Source organism: Homalodisca vitripennis, chromosome X (genome assembly GCF_021130785.1).
Source record: "Homalodisca vitripennis isolate AUS2020 chromosome X, UT_GWSS_2.1, whole genome shotgun sequence".
NCBI lineage: Eukaryota > Metazoa > Arthropoda > Insecta > Hemiptera > Cicadellidae > Homalodisca > Homalodisca vitripennis.
In genome coordinates, this window is record NC_060215.1 from 15,084,051 (window position 1) to 15,106,237 (window position 22,187).

At 37.7% G+C, this 22,187-nt stretch overlaps 1 protein-coding gene across 3 annotated transcripts in view; it reads right to left on the reverse strand.

Moving 5' to 3' along the window:
* The window catches only part of LOC124368721 (ras-related protein Rab-7L1-like), a 59,796-nt gene that overhangs the window by 17,332 nt on the left and 20,277 nt on the right, over nt 1-22,187 (reverse strand). For 2 of the 3 annotated variants that reach the window (XM_046826030.1, XM_046826032.1), the window contains exons 2-5: nt 17,924-18,090; nt 10,426-10,626; nt 6,993-7,174; nt 4,832-4,956 (exon numbers count right to left, since the gene is read on the reverse strand). In XM_046826030.1, the coding sequence (XP_046681986.1) occupies nt 4,832-4,956; nt 6,993-7,174; nt 10,426-10,626; nt 17,924-18,090 (675 nt within the window). The remainder of the gene's footprint in view (nt 1-4,831; nt 4,957-6,992; nt 7,175-10,425; nt 10,627-17,923; nt 18,091-22,187) is intronic. The other variant, XM_046826031.1, reaches the window with a different exon arrangement.

Here is a 22,187-nt window from a genome sequence, read left to right on the forward strand (position 1 = left end):
TATTCTCAACTCTAGTACTCATATTATTTCCAATCGCAGTGCTCCAGTCACCTTTTTGGTGGATGCTGCTTTTACTCTGGTGCACAACCTCATCAGGCTGGCACTATCATGTTCTCAACTCTAGTACTCATAATTATTATTTCCAATCGCAGTGCTCCAGTCACCTTTTTGGTGGATGCTGCTCTTACTCTGGTGCACAACCTCATCAGGCTGGCACTATCTGTTCTCAACTCTAGTACTCATATTATTTCCAATCGCAGTGCTCCAGTCACCTTTTTGGTGGATGCTGCTCTTACTCTGGTGCACAACCTCATCAGGCTGGCAATATCTATATTCTCAACTCTAGTACTCATAATTATTATTTCCAATCGCAGTGCTCCAGTCACCTTTTTGGTGGATGCTGCTCTTACTCTGGTGCACAACCTCATCTGGCTGGCACTATCTGTTCTCAACTCTAGTACTCATAATTATTATTTCCAATCGCAGTGCTCCAGTCACCTTTTTTGTGGATGCTGCTCTTACTCTGGTGCACAACCCTTATCTGGCTGGCACCATCTATGTTCTCAACTCTAGTACTCATATTATTTTAATCGCAGTGCTCCAGTCACCTTTTTGGTGGATGCTGCTCTTACTCTGGTTCACAACTTTATCTGGCTGGCACTATCTATGTTCTCAACTCTAGTACTCATAATTATTATTTCCAATCGCAGTGCTCCAGCCACCTTTTTGGTGGATGCTGCTTTTACTCTGGTGCACAACCTCATCAGGCTGGCACTATCTATGTTCTCAACTCTAGTACTCATAATATTATTTCCAATCGCAGTGCTCCAGTCACCTTTTTGGTGGATGCTGCTCTTACTCTGGTTCACAACTTTATCAGGCTGGCACTATCTATGTTCTCAACTCTAGTACTCATATTATTTTTAATCGCAGTGCTCCAGCTACCTTTTTGGTGGATGCTGCTCTTACTCTGGTGCACAACCTCATCTAGCTGGCACTATCTATGTTCTCAACTCTAGTACTCATATTATTTTTAATCGCAGTGGTCCAGTCACCTTTTTTGGTGGATGCTGCTCTTACTCTGGTTCACAACTTTATCAGGCTGGCACTATCTATGTTCTCAACTCTAGTACTCATATTATTTTTAATCGCAGTGCTCCAGCCACCTTTTTGGTGGATGCTGCTCTTACTCTGGTTCACAACCTCATCAGGCTGGCACTATCTATGTTCTCAACTCTAGTACTCATATTATATCCAATCGCAGTGCTCCAGTCACCTTTTTGGTGGATGCTGCTCTTACTCTGGTTCACAACCTCATCTAGCTGGCACTATCTATATTCTCAACTCTAGTACTCATATTATTTCCAATTCGCAGTGCTCCAGCCACCTTTTTGGATGGTGGTTTCTACTTTGTCAACTCTGATATGAACTTCACAGTTTATTGTTCACTTTGTCAACTGATAAGTGGAAATCAATTTATATTTCTAATTTCCTTGATACATGCATGTATTAAACTTACCTTCTAAACTGTGAACTTTAAAACTTATTAATCCTACTCTATAACTTTTGGACTGTGACTTTAAATATGATTATTGTTGTATAGGGTTATTATGTGTACTTATGTACTTATGTGAAAATGTATGTATTCATTTTAGGATACTTGAATATAGTCCCTTTGGTAAATTACTTGCATATTTCCTGGATTTTGGTATTTACATTGTCTATAATTGTTGAAATAAAATAAAAAATTAAACTTTATCAGAGTTATTTATTACTGCACTAACAATAAGCTAATAGTAGTGCCTTATACTGCAGGTCCAAGGGATCTGGACCTCACCAAATTTTGAATTTCTACAATTACTTTTTTAGCAAACGTTTATTATTATTTAAATAATTCAGTATTACTGACATTATTGCTGAAAGATCTTTCTCAACATTGAAACAGATCAAGAACTTTTAAAGGAACAAAATGGGAAATGAGCAGTTACCCTACTTCCTGTCCACTAAGGGATATCAGTTGGCTTGCCCCCCCCCCCCAACAAAAAAAATATATTTCCAGCTATTTATTTTTTTTTTTTTGCCCAGGTGAATTCTGTACTCCGTCAGACTGCTTGATCTATAGAAGTAATGAACCAAGGATATATGAAACATCATATAGAATATAGCATATAATAGAAACATTAGCTTTAAATATGTTCTAATTTCTTTTGTTTATTTAATTAATACTTCTACATGGTATACAATGTTGATCAGGTATTTATTTCTTATTTAAATATTTGTTTGGCTGAAACTATTTACTCATCCAAATAATAAAACAAGAATGATAATGAACAAAATGGTGCTCTGTACCAATTTAGTGATTATCCCTTCAGACTGAGCAAACCCAAACTGTTACAGTACTTTACCGATTCACAAATAAATTATATTTATTCATTGACCTTTAGACCACTGATACTTATCTGCTACATACTTCTCTTAGCCTAGCTAGAGTGTTCATTGTGAAAAGTTTCCTGTGACTAGAATGTCTTCTAGAAAACAGACGCCGGGTTATAAGCTAACATGTCCTTGTGGGTGCTTCTAAGTCAGTGTATAGGCAGGCTTCTAGGAGATCAGTTTTAGAACGGATCATATTATTTCTGAATGGAAAAAAGTATGGGTCTGAATTTAAAATATTTTGGTTTAACCTTGAGTTTTAGGTTAAGCTTCACTGGCTACCCTTTTTATGGGTATCCCTAGACTGTTTAGGGAAACAGCATTGTATCGGTTCAATGGCTAGAAATGTGGTCTCCTTAGGAGCGTTTGAGCAGTTTTGTACTAGCATATTGCCTGCATCTTTATCATTTTTTTAATAATAATGCACATGTGACAGATACGGCCAAATACAAAATAATTGAATCGGGAAAAGTAAGCGCTCTGTGGTGTAATGGTAGCACATTCACCCGGCAAGTGAGAGCTCCCGGCGGAGCAAGTACTTTTTGTGATTCAATGATTATTGAAATTAAATAAGGCTATTGCCATTTATACAGTTTAATGGAAAAAAAAGTCGTTTGACAGGTATTTGGTCTTCCAATCATATGTTAGTTTGCTTATTTAAACGCATATGTGACAGATACAGCCAAATACAAAATAATTGAATCGGGAAAAGTAAGCGCTCTGTGGTGTAATGGTAGCACATTCACCCGGCAAGTGAGAGACCCGGGTTCGTCTCCCGGCGGAGCAAGTACTTTTTGTGATTCAATGTTTATTGAAATTATATATATATACTTATATATTCATCTAAGATTACAGCTTACCGGTCCATGTGTCAATTTCGAAATGAACTACCTTACTTTCTGTCTTAAAATCAATGAAAATACATTCTTGGTATTGACAGGTGATGGCTACTGCAATGTTGTCTCAGTTTCCGTTAAAATTTTGAATGTAACTACCTTGCACTCTATCTTCAAACCAATTAAAATTAGTTCTCGGTGTTGAGAGGTGACGGTCACTGCGTTGTTGCTCTCAGTCTATACCCCAGGCATCCTCTGCATCATCTTCGACTGTGATTTGTGCCCCCAAGATCACTGCTTTGTTTCCTGCCGCCTCCAATGCCACGGTGACCTACATTGCCTTCTCATACGTCCAGTCTTTCCTTTTTGATCGTTTCACTTTTTAGGTCACTCATTAACGTATCTAATGAGTGACCATTGTGTGAATACCTGTGAATTAACGTATCAATCCGATAACCCGTCTTGCAGTACAATTTATTATATGACAAATATTTCAACGTCATTATATTTATAGCCACAGTCACCTGTTCTTCTTGCAAATGGATCAAACTTGATAACTATTTTTACCGAGGAGGAAGGTTTTGGTGACAAATGTTCAGTCATTAATTTGATTAAACCACCGTAAAATTTAGCAATCGGCTTGCCCGGAGTGTAAAGGTCCTACAGTAATTGTTTGTTTTAATTCCGCCACTGAAAATAAAGTACAGGCTTTATTTCTCCCCCTTTAGTACTTACATTCTTTATGAACTTCATCCCCCTTAACGAAAGGTAATTATGAATCTCCTGCACTGTGAAAAACATCAACACGACTTACAATTCCCGCCATTTTGTATCCACTAAACAATGAGTCCAGAACTAGTGGATTCAATTTGGCCACACACTACATTTAATTTTTGTAAAAGTGCACTACAATAGTGCGCCGCTAAATTTGATTTTGTGTATCTTTCTACACTAACACGTATTCGTTGTTTATAAAAATGCACACTATTTCAATTTTATTCCTGTCGCCAATGAAGACGTAATTAATTACTTCCTAAACTACGTAATCTGTGTGAGCACATTACAACGGAAATATTAAAACACAATTTGCTGTAAATTGATCGGTGCCGGGCAGATCGGTACGACCGGTATGGTAAATGCTGGACCGGCGCGGCGGTTGGAATACTCGGGTAGATAGCGGGACCGATGCTGATTCTTATTGGCCCTCAAGATCGGACCGCCAATAATTTATTGGATACTTGTAACACGCCATACGGTTGCAAAATACACTTTAACATTATATAACACAAACTAATGTTATTTAAAAATTGTATAGATAACAAACAAAAAATTGTAAAACGTCTTCCTGTGACGAATTACACAATGGATTGCGATGAAATGTACGTTAAAAGACCTCGCAGTCGACCTACCAGCAGTGGCCCTACTACTGAGTACTGACTATGTGTGCGATCAGCAGTTTAGAAAGTAATGGAAGTGCTTGAGGCCTTTAGTTGCAATACACTACATTTACTTGCAATAACCTTTAGAACTTTGAACGTTGTAATATCGCTCACTAAACTCACCGCATGGAATCGTTAACCATCAGGCCCTCCTTGGGAGACGTTTCTGTCCAACCAATAAAGTTGTGCTGTTTGTAGAAAGTCTCTATTTCCATCTGATCAACCTGCCTCTGTGCTTGAAGATCACACTGTAACAACAAGTGTTAAATCTTAGTCAAAAAAAGTAAGATTGTAAATTTCACTGACTGTAAGAAATACATGTACTAAATCCAAAAATAAAGATATGTTCGTGAGAATCTGTAATTAAATCCTCACGATCGTTCAAATTAAATAATATTTTTGGATCATTAGGCATAAGAATAAAGCATATTTCGTCGGTTATCGTAAGAGACCCAGTCTAGTGATACATCCAAGCACTGTACTACCAAATTCCTGAATGCCTCGTATCTAACAGTACCTTCTACGATACTAGAAGCTATCTTCTATAACAACCCTACTATTGCCCTACTTAGTTTTCGTTACCTCAGAGGCTGATAGTCTCTAGAGAATAAGGGGATAAATATCTAGCAATATCTTGGTGGAAACCTGTATCTGTATTCATCCTTGTTTTTCGAGTTATTAATGAAGATCATTAATATATATCAAGAATAGTAATGGGCCTAAGTTAGATCACTGGGGAACACCTGAAGTGTTCTACCTTTGGGAATATAGCGAGTAATTTTTGAATCTGGTTCCGCCAGATCTCTTGGAGGTTTCGTCCTATGGCTTCTCGCCTAGAGTGTATGTCGGATCACTGGTCTACTTCAGCCACTGAGATATTTCAGAACCTCACGATTAAAGAAAGCTCCTGGTGTTTAGAAGTTTAAAGTCGCTAAAAGCTTCCTGCTGAATTTTACCAGTTGGATATTAATAAGTTCCTGCGGCCTTGAAGCATTTGATCTCCAGGAGATCTTGACTTATACTAAGTCTCGGCATCCAGCAGGTTCCCGTATTATGAGCGTCCGACTAATGGTATTTTCTGCATCTGCAGCCTTTCTGCATCTTGGAACTCCGGCCCAACTACTGGAAGGATTCCAGCCTCTGGAAACTGTATCTTAGAACTCTCCAACTCCAGAAACTCCTAGTACGAGTTTAGAATATCCAAGCCTCTAGAGGTTCATAAGCACTGGGGGTTATCGGCCTCTGCGAATTCTCGGTGTCTGAAGCTTAGTCTCTCTCTAGATGTTTGCGGTCTATGAGAAATCAGGCTTCTGGAAACTTCCAGCCTGTGGGAAGCTCTGGCTTCTTGAAAACTGCCGGCATCTAGAAGTTTCTTGATTTTTGGAGATCACGACTAGATCTTTAGACATTGTTTGAGACGTTTTTTATAAGCTACCGGCTAGTCTCCAATTTGTTTTTAGATATCATCTCTGTGTTGTAGGAAATAGTTTCAAAGTTGATTTCAGGCGTCATCACAAATTCTTTCGAGACATCGTCTCTGTGTTACATGCTAAAGTCTCAATGTTAGCTGCGCGCTTAGAAATATTTCTAACGTTGGAATTGTTATTGCTGGTATCGTAAATTATGTAGGATAGCTGTTTTCTTTCAGTGTGAGCAGTTTTTGACGCGTCATAGATTCGAAACATAAGTAAAATAGTTTGGGGTTTGGACTGAACTGTCCGCAAAAGCAATCTCTCGTTACTGACTATTGTCATAATTCTCAAATCTTTTAACAGAAGTATGGCAGGGTTTTTTGGGATCCTACTAGCCCGTTTCTGCAGGTACAATCTAACATGTTGTTAAGTAAAGAAATCCTAACTTATTTAAGTTTCATACAGTCCAATATATTAAAACACTCAACCATAGACCTTATTGCCAATAAAACCAAACCGAATTCTCTGCAATACAATCTTACTTCATTTCTCTTTTAGAACTCTTCATAACTGTTTCATATTTTGAAAAAATTTAACATCACGAAATTATGTTACTGAAATAAATTATAACAGAATCTAGGCTATATGTTACTTGAAAATACTGAAACTGAACGCGACTTATAGTAACTAAAATTACCTAAAACGTTAAAACAACGTAAAAGTTAAAACTCCTCAAATTACTTCCCTATAAATCCAGAAATTTGTAAATGAGTAAACCAATAATTATTACTTATCCACATTTAGCAAATTTCAAGTTATAGTTCCAGGTATGTTTATTTACTTGTAAAAATAGCAAGAATTGCAGTTTTTACCTTGTTTGCAAGCAACATGCAAGGGATTAGGCTTCCGTCAGGCAAAGTACATTTTGAATCAACGTCCCGTTTCCACTTTAAAGTGTTGACGAAAGAATTTTTGTTGGTCAAGTCGAACATGATGACACATCCATGAGCGTCTTTATAGTATACTCTAGTCATCCACGTGAACCTTTCCTGACCTGCAAACAGTCATATGTATTATTTCCTTGATCTGGAGAGGTCGAACATGATGACACATCCATTGAGCGTCTTTATAGTATACTCTAGTCATTCACGTGAACCTCTCCTGACCTGCAAACAGTCATATGTATTATTTCCTTGATCTGGAGAGGTCGAACTTGATGACACATCCATTGAGCGTCTTTATAGTATACTCTAGTCATCCACGTGAACCTCTCCTGACCTGCAAACAGTCATATGTATTATTTCCTTGATCTGGAGAGGTCGAACTTGATGACACATCCATTAGCGTCTTTATAGTATACTCTAGTCATCCACGTGAACCTCTCCTGGCCTGCAAACAGTCATATGTATTATTTCCTTGATCTGGAGAGGTCGAACTTGATGACACATCCATTAGCGTCTTTATAGTATACTCTAGTCATCCACGTGAACCTTTCCTGACCTTAAAACAGTCATATGTATTATTTCCTTGATCTGGAGAGGTCGAACTTGATGACACATCCATGAGCGTCTTTATAGTATACTCTAGTCATCCACGTGAACCTTTCCTGACCTGCAAACAGTCATATGTATTATTTCCTTGATCTGGAGAGGTCGAACTTGATGACACATCCATTAGCGTCATTATAGTATACTCTAGTCATCCACGTGAACCTTTCCTGACCTGAAAACAGTCATATGTATTATTTCCTTGATCTGGAGAGGTCGAACTTGATGACACATCCATTAGCGTCTTTATAGTATACTCTAGTCATCCCACTTGTACCTTTCCTGACCTGAAAACAGTCATATGTATTATTTCCTTGATCTGAAGAGGTCGAACATGATGACACATCCATTAGCGTCATTATAGTATACTCTAGTCATCCACGTGAACCTTTCCTTACCTGAAAACAGTCATATGTATTATTTCCTTGATCTGGAGAGGTCGAACTTGATGACACATCCATTAGCGTCTTTATAGTATACTCTAGTCATCCACGTGAACCTTTCCTGACCTGAAAACAGTCATATGTATTATTTCCTTGATCTGGAGAGGTCGAACTTGATGACACATCCATTAGCGTCTTTATAGTATACTCTAGTCATCCCACTTGTACCTTTCCTGACCTGAAAACAGTCATATGTATTATTTCCTTGATCTGGAGAGGTCGAACTTGATGACACATCCATGAGCGTCTTTATAGTATACTCTAGTCATCCACGTGAACCTCTCCTGACCTGAAAACAGTCATATGTATTATTTCCTTGATCTGGAGAGGTCGAACTTGATGACACATCCATTAGCGTCTTTATAGTATACTCTAGTCATCCACGTGAACCTTTCCTGACCTGAAAACAGTCATATGTATTATTTCCTTGATCTGGAGAGGTCGAACTTGATGACACATCCATTAGCGTCTTTATAGTATACTCTAGTCATCCACGTGAACCTTTCCTGACCTGAAAACAGTCATATGTATTATTTCCTTGATCTGGAGAGGTCGAACTTGATGACACATCCATTGAGCGTCTTTATAGTATACTCTAGTCATCCACGTGAACCTTTCCTGACCTGAAAACAGTCATATGTATTATTTCCTTGATCTGGAGAGGTCGAACTTGATGACACATCCATTAGCGTCTTTATAGTATACTCTAGTCATCCACGTGAACCTTTCCTGACCTGAAAACAGTCATATGTATTATTTCCTTGATCTGGAGAGGTCGAACTTGATGACACATCCATTAGCGTCTTTATAGTATACTCTAGTCATCCACGTGAACCTTTCCTGACCTGAAAACAGTCATATGTATTATTTCCTTGATCTGGAGAGGTCGAACTTGATGACACATCCATGAGCGTCTTTATAGTATACTCTAGTCATCCACGTGAACCTCTCCTGACCTGAAAACAGTCATATGTATTATTTCCTTGATCTGGAGAGGTCGAACTTGATGACACATCCATTAGCGTCTTTATAGTATACTCTAGTCTTCCACGTGAACCTCTCCTGACCTTAAAACAGTCATATGTATTATTTCCTTGATCTGGAGAGGTCGAACTTGATGACACATCCATTAGCGTCTTTATAGTATACTCTAGTCATCCACGTGAACCTTTCCTGACCTGAAAACAGTCATATGTATTATTTCCTTGATCTGGAGAGGTCGAACTTGATGACACATCCATTAGCGTCTTTATAGTATACTCTAGTCATCCACGTGAACCTTTCCTGACCTGAAAACAGTCATATGTATTATTTCCTTGATCTGGAGAGGTCGAACTTGATGACACATCCATTAGCGTCTTTATAGTATACTCTAGTCTTCCACGTGAACCTCTCCTGACCTGAAAACAGTCATATGTATTATTTCCTTGATCTGGAGAGGTCGAACTTGATGACACATCCATGAGCGTCTTTATAGTATACTCTAGTCTTCCACGTGAACCTCTCCTGACCTGAAAACAGTCATATGTATTATTTCCTTGATCTGGAGAGGTCGAACTTGATGACACATCCATTAGCGTCTTTATAGTATACTCTAGTCATCCACGTGAACCTCTCCTGACCTGCAATATTTGGTTGGTCTGGTAAGGTCGAACATGTTGACAAATCCATTAGCGTTTTCCTCCCATTTATAATTTATAGAACATAGCCTATATCATTAGCTAAGAGTATAATGCTTGTATGTGACTTATGAGATATTCGAAATATTATACCTTCAGTACTGTGTACTGAGTTTTTCATAAATATTTCTATATTTTTATGAACTGTCTATTTATTAAACAGTAGTTATTGGGTAATCATAGATCATTCTATAAGTATAAATATAATACATTGTCTTTCATGAAACCTTTTCAGTCAAAAACACAGTCCACTATAATTCATCTGATGAGAGTAATACCATATTATATCATTTATATATTTAATTTCGAAAATATTTTACATAATGGCTTAAATTTTAAATAGGGTTGTATATGACCTTTATTACATGTGTATGTGTTATTTACAGTTTTACAAGTCAAAATCTGATTTAACTTAGCAAATACGTTCAAATTTTGTTATTTTCTATTATTTTAGTTAATATTGTATTTCATTACATTCTTATTATTATAAAACATAGCTTATTTCTTGACATGGCAAATCATTAAAATAGAAATTAAATTTTATGTTTGTATTAGCACACTACTTTTTGTATAAATAAGTCGTAAAATGTTTTAACGAATGGCATATTCTTACCAATTTATATATAATAATTTTACCTGCAATATCCCACAGCTGAAGTTTAACTGTCTGTCCCTCTCCTAGTTTTAAGATTTTGAGAGCAAAATCAACGCCGACTGTGCCTTTATAATCCTTCCTGTACGTATTCTGCACGTAGCGCTGCACGAATGATGTCTTGCCTACTGTTGGATCTCCTATTACTATCACTTTGAACAATTTCTCTGGCATAACATTTATTCCTGAAACAGAAATATAATATATACATTTGTATGTCATTTCAAATCTAAGCGTGGACACGCATAAGGGGCCATACATATAAGTGATAAATATTCCTAGAAAAGTCAGAAAATTATATAATATTCATTTATATTGAGATAGAACATTATATTATACAGATTTAAATGGCTATAATCTAATTTTAGAACAGGAATGTTCAAACATTTTCTCTTTGAATAAACTTTACTATTGATGATAAGGACATGACTCGAAAAACGAGAAGGTAATAAGCTACCCGAACCTAATGTCCACCATCCGACCAGTAGGGCACAGTGTAGATTTGCCGATCCCAGAACCTCCAGGTGATATGAATTCTGATCAAACTAAAATGTTTTGTGATGTACAGTCAGAGCTAGGTGAGAAAGATTATGAGGAGTTCTATTGTAATACAGGAAATATAGAGCCTAAACTGTTTACACAGATCGAGCTTAACGACTTGGTTAGGGATCTTGGGTTAACAAAAGAGAAAGCTGAATTGCTTGGATCTAGACTAAAAGAAAAGAGCTTGTTGGCAATTGGAACCAGCATATATGTGTATAGGAAGAGAGAGAGAGAGAGAAGCAGTTTTCAACATCTTTTGCAGAAGAAGGTGATTTAGTGTACTGCTCAGACATTCCAGGTCTGATGAACGAGTTCGGTGAAAATACAAAAAAGAAGACTGGAAGCTGTTTCTTGATTCATCCAAAACTAGTTTAAAAGCTGTTTTGCTACACAATGGTAACACTTATGCATCTATGCCTGTTTGCCATTCTGTACATATGAAAGAGAGCTATGAAAACCTAGAAATAGTGTTGAATAAAATTGGCTATTCTGCTCATGGTTGGATGATATGTGGCGATTTAAAAGTAACATGCATGCTTCTTGGTCAGCAAGGTGGTTTTACTAAATTCCCATGTGTCTTATGTGAATGGGACAGTAGAGCTAGGGATCAACATTGGTGCAAATAGAACTGGCCTGCGAGGAAGTCTTTAAAACCTGGCGAGAAGAACATTCTCCACAAAAATCTTGTTAGATCCTAAAAGCATTCTCTTACCACCTCTACATATAAAGTTAGGCCTCATGAAACAGTTTGTAAAAGCATTGTCAAAGATGGACCTTGTTTCAAGTATCTCTGCCAAAATTTTCCAAACCTTTCAGAAGCTAAACTTAAAGAAGGCGTCTTTGTAGGACACGAAATTCGAAATGATGTTCGATGTTACCTTTGAAACCACAATGAAGAGCAATGAGAAAGAGCATGGGTATCATTCAAGCTAGTTCTTATAAAATTCTTAGGAAATGCAAAAGACCCAGAATATGGTACTATTGTAGCTACCATGTTAAAGAATTTTAAAAAATTAGGATGTTCGATGAGCCTGAAAATTCACTTTTTGAACAGTCGTCTTGATTACTTTTCGAAAAATTTGGGAGATTTTATTGAGGAGCAGGGTAAACGTTTTCACCAAGGTGTTAAATTGATGGAAAAACGCTACCAGGGCCGCTGGAACATCAACATGATGGGGGACTACTGTTGGTCACTTCACCGAGAAGCTCAACATGCGACTCATCGCAGAAAAAGCTACACAAGAGGCTTCAATGGAAAAAGAAAAAGGACGTATAAACCAACTCCACCTGACTACTGTAACATACATTACTACACTGTATCATTATTTCAAGTAACCTACTGTAAATAAAAACCATGATTGTGATTTAACATAGAGTTTCATTAATTTTACCATATACCATATAGAGATTTTAAACTAAATAACAAAAACTATGGATGATACAAATAAAACTAAGACCAGATTTGGATTCAATACATAAAAAGCTATAAAAATCAGCTATTAAAGTCAAAAAAGTAATCACAAAAAAATTTTGTGTTGGCTGTGTAATTTAAACAAACCAGAATAATGTAAAATAAAACGTTTTGCATTTTAAAACATATGTGAAGTTTACATTATCAGTACAAATTATTTACAGATTAGGACAAATGTTATTTTTCTCTAAAAGACTAATTACTATTTTTTATGAAAAAGGACGTAAAGCTCAGAATGTAGTGCAACATTGCACGTAACACATTTCACTGTAGTGTTTTCTTTTTGCAATGTTCACATCTTGTTCGTTTTTATCCCTATGAAATAAAATGGTTTGTTTTGTCGGTGAATCATTTGTTCACTGCAGACACATTTTGTATAGGTCTCCCTAATGTTTACCGCGATGAAGATGATTGTACGTGTGAGATTTTTCTTGTGAAAGAAAGAAGAACCAATCGTTTTTCTTGTTAGTATTTTTCCAACTGTAGAGTATCCAGGTACTGTTAACCGTCACATTGATGGGAAAAATAAGCAACCAACAAAACCACTTTTTGTCACTTTTCGTAGGTTAGTTTTGAAACATTTTCATAAAGTCTGTCTACACCACCTGTAATGTACTGATTGTTACATTACAGCTCAGGATGCTTGGTTAACACTTTGGTGTTTCTTCTCAGCATCACCCCAGCGAAGAACGTTACCAACAGGCTGGACTCCACATGCTGTTGGCGCCAAGGTGACAACGTTGTCATTGACCGCTCCAAAGTAAAACTTGAATCTTTTTCAGTAATTTGTTCAAAAGATCTTCTTGGCATTCTTGACACATTCTTTGCGTCTATAAGTGGTGATTTCTACATGCGGTTAACACGTATTTTTGACTTTCCTCCGCTAACTTTTTGGGAAAACATTAAGGCCTTCCACTACAACCGGCTCTTAATAGTCTTTACTATGTAGAGGTTTTACTAACGTATAGTAAAATAATGTAATGTATAAAGAATGTTTTGGCCAATTTTTAATCTTTATTTACTTCTTTTTTATGTTATGCTGACAAAGCCGAAAATTGCACACATTGCAATACCATCAAGTATTACTATATCAAGTGTGTTTATTGACACTATATGTTAATTGAACAAAGTCACTTTATAAAAACATATATACAGATTTAATGTAAAATTTCAAACTATTTAGACTCAGTACTTCAAAAATATTTTAATTTATGAACCAAAATGGAATACAAATTTAAAATTTTTTGATTGGCGCTTTTTAAAAGCACAGTTTAGAAAAGATGAACTGGGGAATAAAAGTTTCGTCTCATGTGCTGATCTTATATACCTTCTTACCGACCAAATTATACTGATGGATAGGGCAACCACCATCGAGAGTACGATGGTTCTGGTGGCGAAGGCGTGGATATGGAGGATGGTGGATATTGAAAAATTAGGACAACCACCATCGAGAGTACGATGGTTCTGGTGGCGAAGGCGTGGATATGGAGGATGGTGGATATTGAAAAATTAGGACAACCACCATCGAGAGTACGATGGTTCTGGTGGCGAAGGCGTGGATATGGAGGATGGTGGATATTGAAAAATTAGGACAACCACCATCGAGAGTACGATGGTTCTGGTGGCGAAGGCGTGGATATGGAGGATGGTGGATATTGAAAAATTAGGACAACCACCATCGAGAGTACGATGGTTCTGGTGGCGAAGGCGTGGATATGGAGGATGGTGGATATTGAAAAATTAGGACAACCACCATCGAGAGTACGATGGTTCTGGTGGCGAAGGCGTGGATATGGAGGATGGTGGATATTGAAAAATTAGGACAACCACCATCGAGAGTACGATGGTTCTGGTGGCGAAGGCGTGGATATGGAGGATGGTGGATATTGAAAAATTAGGACAACCACCATCGAGAGTACGATGGTTCTGGTGGCGAAGGCGTGGATATGGAGGATGGTGGATATTGAAAAATTAGGACAACCACCATCGAGAGTACGATGGTTCTGGTGGCGAAGGCGTGGATATGGAGGATGGTGGATATTGAAAAATTAGGACAACCACCATCGAGAGTACGATGGTTCTGGTGGCGAAGGCGTGGATATGGAGGATGGTGGATATTGAAAAATTAGGACAACCACCATCGAGAGTACGATGGTTCTGGTGGCGAAGGCGTGGATATGGAGGATGGTGGATATTGAAAAATTAGGACAACCACCATCGAGAGTACGATGGTTCTGGTGGCGAAGGCGTGGATATGGAGGATGGTGGATATTGAAAAATTAGGACAACCACCATCGAGAGTACGATGGTTCTGGTGGCGAAGGCGTGGATATGGAGGATGGTGGATATTGAAAAATTAGGACAACCACCATCGAGAGTACGATGGTTCTGGTGGCGAAGGCGTGGATATGGAGGATGGTGGATATTGAAAAATTAGGACAACCACCATCGAGAGTACGATGGTTCTGGTGGCGAAGGCGTGGATATGGAGGATGGTGGATATTGAAAAATTAATCAATGTGGTGGGAATTCTTCAGAATGGTGCAGTCAGACGTACATTTCGTGGGTGCAGAATTTGGATATAAATTATCTTCAAATTATGTGAGACCAAATAGCAATAATTATCCAATAACGAATTCATTAGTAATATTTCAGTAGCTACAAAACTAACAATTATTTTAAATCTCTTCATTTAAAAATTATGTAATTGATCATTCATACTTGAATTATCAAATTGCTAAATATCCTGCAATTTGATCCATAATCAATCATTTACTCGTTAATTATTAATTTATGAATTAGTAGCTAACTAATCACTTTAGATTTAAATATAATATTGCATTATATTGCTATTTTATCACTGCTATTTATATTTGTATGCATACCTAATTATATTCAGTCTTTGCTTCTTTAAGAAAATTCTCAAATTAAACACTACATTTTAAAATTGATGTTACATAGTGAATTTTATTGTAGTGCATATATTAAGACAAGTGTCATATTAAAATTGATAAAGGAAACCCATTATACATTCTTAAGACTTTAAGTATATTCTGAATTCGATTATTATGGATTTTATTCAACAAGATCTGTTCGTTGGTAATGAAGTAGAGAGAACAAAAATAAATTTACAATTTAGTTAGGTTAGGATATGTTATGGTAGATTAGGTTATGTTACGTTAGGTTAGGTTAGGTAAAAACTGTAAGGATAATTCAGTACTAACATTTTCAAAAGTTTTACATGAAAACGAGATTATTAAGCAAACTATAATTTTTACAATTGACTTTCAATTTTTCTTATCATATCAATTCATTTGTAAACTTTCGTCAAATCTGAGTCATTTAAAAATAATTTTTATTTTAGTTAAGAAGTTGCATAGTTTATTTCATCTTACACAAGTCTTTGATTTCACTTCCCAGGAATTTCATGGTGTCGAGGAGTACGACGAGTAGCTAATGTTGGATTTTAAATTTATTATTTTATCTTTCCCAAATGTATTAAATTGATCCCAAATCATTCTGTAAGCAAAGGCAGACAGGCAATTCAGACAGTATTGACCGTGCTGTATGTAATAACTGAGGTTCGGTTTATGTGCAAACTACGCGCAATTTGAGAACTTAACGGATATGCATAGGATATACAAAAAAACAAAAAGATTCAACAGATTGCGAGCAGGAAAAATGTTACTTCTGCAGTTTTCCATCAAGCGAAGAGTATTGCAAGTGGTTTAGTGTCCGTAGGTATTAGCTGAGGTAGTTTAGGCTGAATCCGATAGGTCTGGAATCCGGGCTTAAATACCATTATATTATTATTAATATTACAATGGTCGTTTAGTTAATTTCACTAGTCGTACATAAATCAAACATATCGTACCGACTGATAATATATCAAGGTCTGTCTCGAAAACAATAACACTGACGTATACATAGGCTGTATACCATATAGGTCATCAGATAAATATTGGAGTTTATTCTCACTTATGTCAAAACGGTAAACGTTATTGAATTGCTCAAGTACTTTTACGGTTATAGTAATAGTCTGACTCGAAGATAATCAAGACTTTCATTAGTAGTACTGAATTGACCTCATGTTCGATTCTCTTTTGTGAACATCAGATAAATATTGGAGTTTATTCTCACTGATCACAAAACGGTAAAAGTTATTGAATTTTTAAAGTAATTTTATAGTTAGAGTAATAGTCTGAATCGTAAATAATCAAAACTGACATTAGTAATACTAAATTTACCTCATGTTCGATTCTCTTTTTCTTTGCCACTCTTGCTTTTAAGCTTCATGCAACCTACCATTTGCAGCGATCGTAATCCACTCACGGCCCCGACAGGACCTTACGCTCCAGACAGTGACTAAGTTGTGATTATCTGTTCCAGCCTAATAAGAGCAAGTATCACTTTATGGCTAGCTCACTTCTATCGTCCCCGCTTAGGTCTCTACTACAGGCAACCTACCAGTCGCTGTGGTCATAATCCACTCACGGCCCCAACAGGACCTTACGCTCCAGACAGTGACTAAGTTGTGATTATCTGTTCCAGCCTAATAAGAGCAAGTATCACTTTATGGCTAGCTCACTTCTATCGTCCCCGCTTAGGTCTCCACTATAGGCAACCTACCAGTCGCTGTGGTCATAATCCACTCACGGCCCCGACAGGACCTTACGCTCCAGACAGTGACTAAGTTGTGATTATCTGTTCCAGCCTAATAAGAGCAAGTATCACTTTATGGCTAGCTCACTTCTATCGTCCCCGCTTAGGTCTCCACTATAGGCAACCTACCAGTCGCTGTGGTCATAATCCACTCACGACCCCGACAGGACCTTACGCTCCAGACAGTGACTAAGTTGTGATTATCTGTTCCAGCCTAATAAGAGCAAGTATCACTTTATGGCTAGCTCACTTCTATCGTCCCCGCTTAGGTATCTACTATAGGCAACCTACCTGTCGCTGTGGTCATAATCCACTCACGACCCCGACAGGACCTTACGCTCCAGACAGTGACTAAGTTGTGATTATCTGTTCCAGCCTAATAAGAGCAAGTATCACTTTATGGCTAGCTCACTTCTATCGTCCCCGCTTAGGTCTCCACTATAGGCAACCTACCTGTCGCTGTGGTCATAATCCACTCACGGCCCCGACAGGACCTTACGCTCCAGACAGTGACTAAGTTGTGATTATCTGTTCCAGCCTAATAAGAGCAAGTATCACTTTATGGCTAGCTCACTTCTATCGTCCCCGCTTAGGTCTCCACTATAGGCAACCTACCAGTCGCTGTGGTCATAATCCACTCACGGCCCCGACAGGACCTTACGCTCCAGACAGTGACTAAGTTGTGTTTATCTGTTCCCAGCCTAATCATAACTGGCCCCCGTGTACCCGGATTCTTACCAGATGCTGTTGTTATTATCTGCTCGTGACCTCAACACTCTCTAATGCAGCAAACTACAGTGACTTACTGTTCTCTGCCTGATAGTAACATGCATCACTCTCTGGCTCGCTTCCCTCGTCCGCACTGCCACTCTTGTCCTCAGAGGAGCGGGCGTCCTCCCAGCTGCTACGGTCGTCATCTACTCTCGGCCAGAAAAGCAGCTGACGCTTTTCATTCCCACTCATTACCACTAACCTGCAACAAATCACAGCCTGTTTAATTTTTGCGTGGTGTTATTATTTTTGTTTGAAAAAAAATGGGTTTTAATATATACATAAACGTCTTATACATAGAACGTAGAAGTTCCTTAAGTGTCGCTCATGCAAGGCTGACTACTGACGTATGTATACCTAGTAAGCCGTTTCCAGGTCTCCAGGTTGCTGCTAGCGGAATTTGGTTACTGTCGCAATGTGAGAATTGAAGTATCATTATAACAACAATTTTGATTAATAAAGATGTTGATGTTTTTGTATACTCATTTAGAGTACCTTTCAGGTCGTTCAGTTTTCTTAGTTAACATAGACTCTTTTACAATCCGTTACTGCTTTATAATTATGGTAGGCTTTGATCTAGATTGTAGTTATGTGTTAAGGTAAGTTATTCACTTGAGGAAGAGATCAGATTACAGAAACGTAGTGTTACTGATTTATTTGTATCAATGAACGATGATGTCCGGTAACAATCAATTTTCTTCGCAATGTCTTCAATTTTGACTGGTCGATACAACACAATCGTTTTGCTTTTCCGCCCTTACTTGAAACTTAAATGGCCGGGATATTCTAAAAAAGAGGACACTGCCTTGTGAGAAGTATTTTAAAATACTCAATAAGTAAAATAAATGTTAATGTTGAGTTTAACTTCATTTCACATTCCGCTTATAGTGCAGCGTCTATAATGTGTCAGAGACTTCACTCTTGAAATCTTTAAAATTAATTCCTGACTTACCGACACACTCAAAATAGAAAATAAAACAAACTTGCAGTAGCGACTTAAAAAACGCAATTTAAAAACTAGAAAAGCAATAACGTTGTGTTTCTAATGTCCAGGTAAAATTTTGTGCTTTCGTGATAGTTCCTTGGTTGACCGTCAGAGTGCAGTATCAATTAAACAGCACTACTGTGGAACTGCAGCAGTTGAAATAAACACTACTAGAGGCTAAATATGAATCATCTTCCAGCTGTCAGGTGTTGTGTAGCGAAGCAGCTGTTTGAAACGTGATAACTCAGACGTGACAGTTCAACGCAAAGTTGGTTCACCCGTGTTAACACGGGCGTGTGGAAGTCAAGTCTGTGGATAAATTAGTGACTAATCTAGACGTAACCATACAGATGAACCATGCTAATGTTGTATCGCCCGTAAAATTTGACGACTCTAGTCTGATGAGAGCTACACCTAAGCAATCGGCAAGCATCCGGCCGAGTAAATCAATTCAAAGTGTCTTTATTCTCTAGCGTTTCTCTGATATATCAGTTTTACAGAACTACTATTGTCATCAATTCTTAACACTAAATTACTAAATTATTTTGACATAATTGGGAATGTAATCCATTAACAATTTTTCTCACGCTTTTTAAGGGTCTGCACTAGGTCGTATGGCGCAATGTCCAAATCTGTGCACCTGGTATATAAATAACTATCCCCAACTGATTGGATCTATAATCTGCATCGCTACAATACCAAAAATCACCCGTTGCGCCTAAAGAAAGCAGATACTGGATTGCTCTCGTTGATGTTTGCATGTTGCCTTCTTTTCGTGAAGGCGTTGTATTATTCGTACATCGGGGATCGCACGGTCTCGCTGACCTTTGGTCTATTGCAGGCTCCGGGCTAATGTGATTGGCACCCTGGGCAAGATTATTCACTTGCGCCCCCCCTTTTCCCACTCGGACACTCGACAATGTTGTGTTTTTTTTTGTTTTTCATAATAAGCTAAAAATCTATTAGGCTCTTGTTCCTAACTTTGCTTTTCAGCAGCACGCTTCCTAAATGCAGCACCCCTTTTTTGCTAATATTGAAATAAAACTGTAAACTTAATTCAAACAGACTAAATTAAAACATACGAATATTGTTATGGAGATGGAGTGCGGACCAACTCAAACTACATTACACAATCCAAATAATGAAACAAAAACAAACTGACTTCGCTACGCCCACTACCTTCACGTTAACAATCAAACATAAAATGACAAAAAGAATGAGGTTAGGATATCATCTTGACAACGCTCCAGCTCATGCTTCCATGAAAACAACATGGCTACCGTTCCACATCCTGCCTACTCACCAGATTTAGCCCCTTGTGACTTTTCTCTATTCCAAAAAATTAAAATACATATGAAAGGTCACCGTTTTGGCAGTGTTGAAGACGTTGGAAAAACGCAGGAAATTCTCGACAGGTTACAGGAAAAGCTGTGTTTACATTTTCCAGTCGTGGAAAAAACACTGGGATCATTGCATCAACTCATATGGAGTTTATTTCGAAGGAGATAACTGTCCAAGCAGGAAAACAAAAATTAGCAGACTCAGTCCGGGAACTTTGATACCACCTCGTAATGTCGTGTCACGGCGCATGCGCCAGTTCACCGGCTTGATGCAGCATCTGACCGTCTGTCATGCATTGCTGCCACTACAACAATATCAATGTCAGTGTCACCATCACCAACATTCAACAGTACTTATATGAGCGATAAAATTATGTGTAAAAACATAATTTTATGTTTTAAGTTTAAGTGTATTAACTAAATAACTAAAACTAATAACTAAATTAATGATAACTAAATTGTCTTTTATAATTCACGTTGACTATACTTCAATATAATTTTATCATACCTTTCTTTATTATTTAATAACTGTTATAGTTTTTTTACCCAAGATGTTGCACCCCCTAAAATTTGGCGCCTTGGGCGGATTCCCAGTGTACTCATTTCCGGGTAGCTGATCTATTGTATTGTTTATTTGTATATTTGAAGTATGTTTATTTGTATATTAGAGCCTGTTGATTAATCTGACACCAACTTCTTGTGGTAGATGTTGCGCTAATGTCAGTCTGCGTTGATGAGTTCGAAAGTTGTCCCTGCCTCTAGTTTCATATTGACGAACGTTCTTGCCACGAATCAAGGTTCACCTTGATCTACAGTACATGATTACCTCAAAAATATAGAGACAGGGCAAAGTCAGCAATCTCAACTCCCTGAAAGATTCCCTACACGAGTCTCTGTAGTTCAAATTTCCAATGATTCTGACAGCCTTTTTTGGAGTCTAAAGACGCGCTCCATTTTGTTTTTTGCACAAATTCTCCAAAGCCTTATTCATACGTAAAACCATGACACATAAAAACATGGGGAACCAAACTTTGCTACATTGCACAGAGCATAGATACATGAGGTAACTGTAGCACAGACCCTGTCAACGTGATCGCTCCAGGTCAGTCCTTCGTCCAGAATCATTCCCAAAAACTTTGTGGAATTATTTTCTTCGAGAAGGTCGTCATCCATAAATACGGCCGGACGCACTACTCGATCATGCTGACGAACGCCGAAATTTACTACAATTGTTTTTGACTGATTTGTTGCATGTGTTCAATTGAATGAAAGAGGTGATTTCAAGTTCTTGTATTGGTTTGCTTTTAAAACAAAGAGGCGTGTCATCAGCTTATTGAACCAGTTTTCCATTCTGGATAACTGGATTCAATCCGCCGACATAAATAAAAAAACAGGAGAGGCCCGAGGATACAACCCTGAGGAACACTGTCGGCTATTTTAATTTTGTTTAAAATGGCGTTTGAAATCTCCACGCACTGACGTCGATCCTTAAGGTAAGAACCGGTCGATAAGTGCGGGAAACCTCGTATGCCACGTATACCTAATATACAGTATAATGAAAACCTTACATATTAAAAATGTAAGTATTATGGACTTTAAATTGAAATTAAATTGTATAGCTTCAATCGTTCCTCTTTGTTGCTTTAACAAAGAATAAATGAGTAGTTTATAATTGTAAATAAGCGAGTCACGAAACTCACAGGACGCTTCGTCTGCATCGCTTTGGCGACTCGTTTGTTCCCCTCGGCGACTCGTGTGTCTCCTTCGGCGACTCGTGTGTCTCTTACCACTCACTCTTGTGTTCTCTGAATAACGGGTGCGCACGTCTGCTGTCTGGTATCTGCACGTTTACCCTATTTTCACGATAATTCTTCAATCGTTTCTCATAGTTATTAGTGACAAGTTTTACTAAGTGTAAATTAAAACCTAAAAGAATAATAATCTTTTGTGTGTGTGCTTTATATCAAATATTGT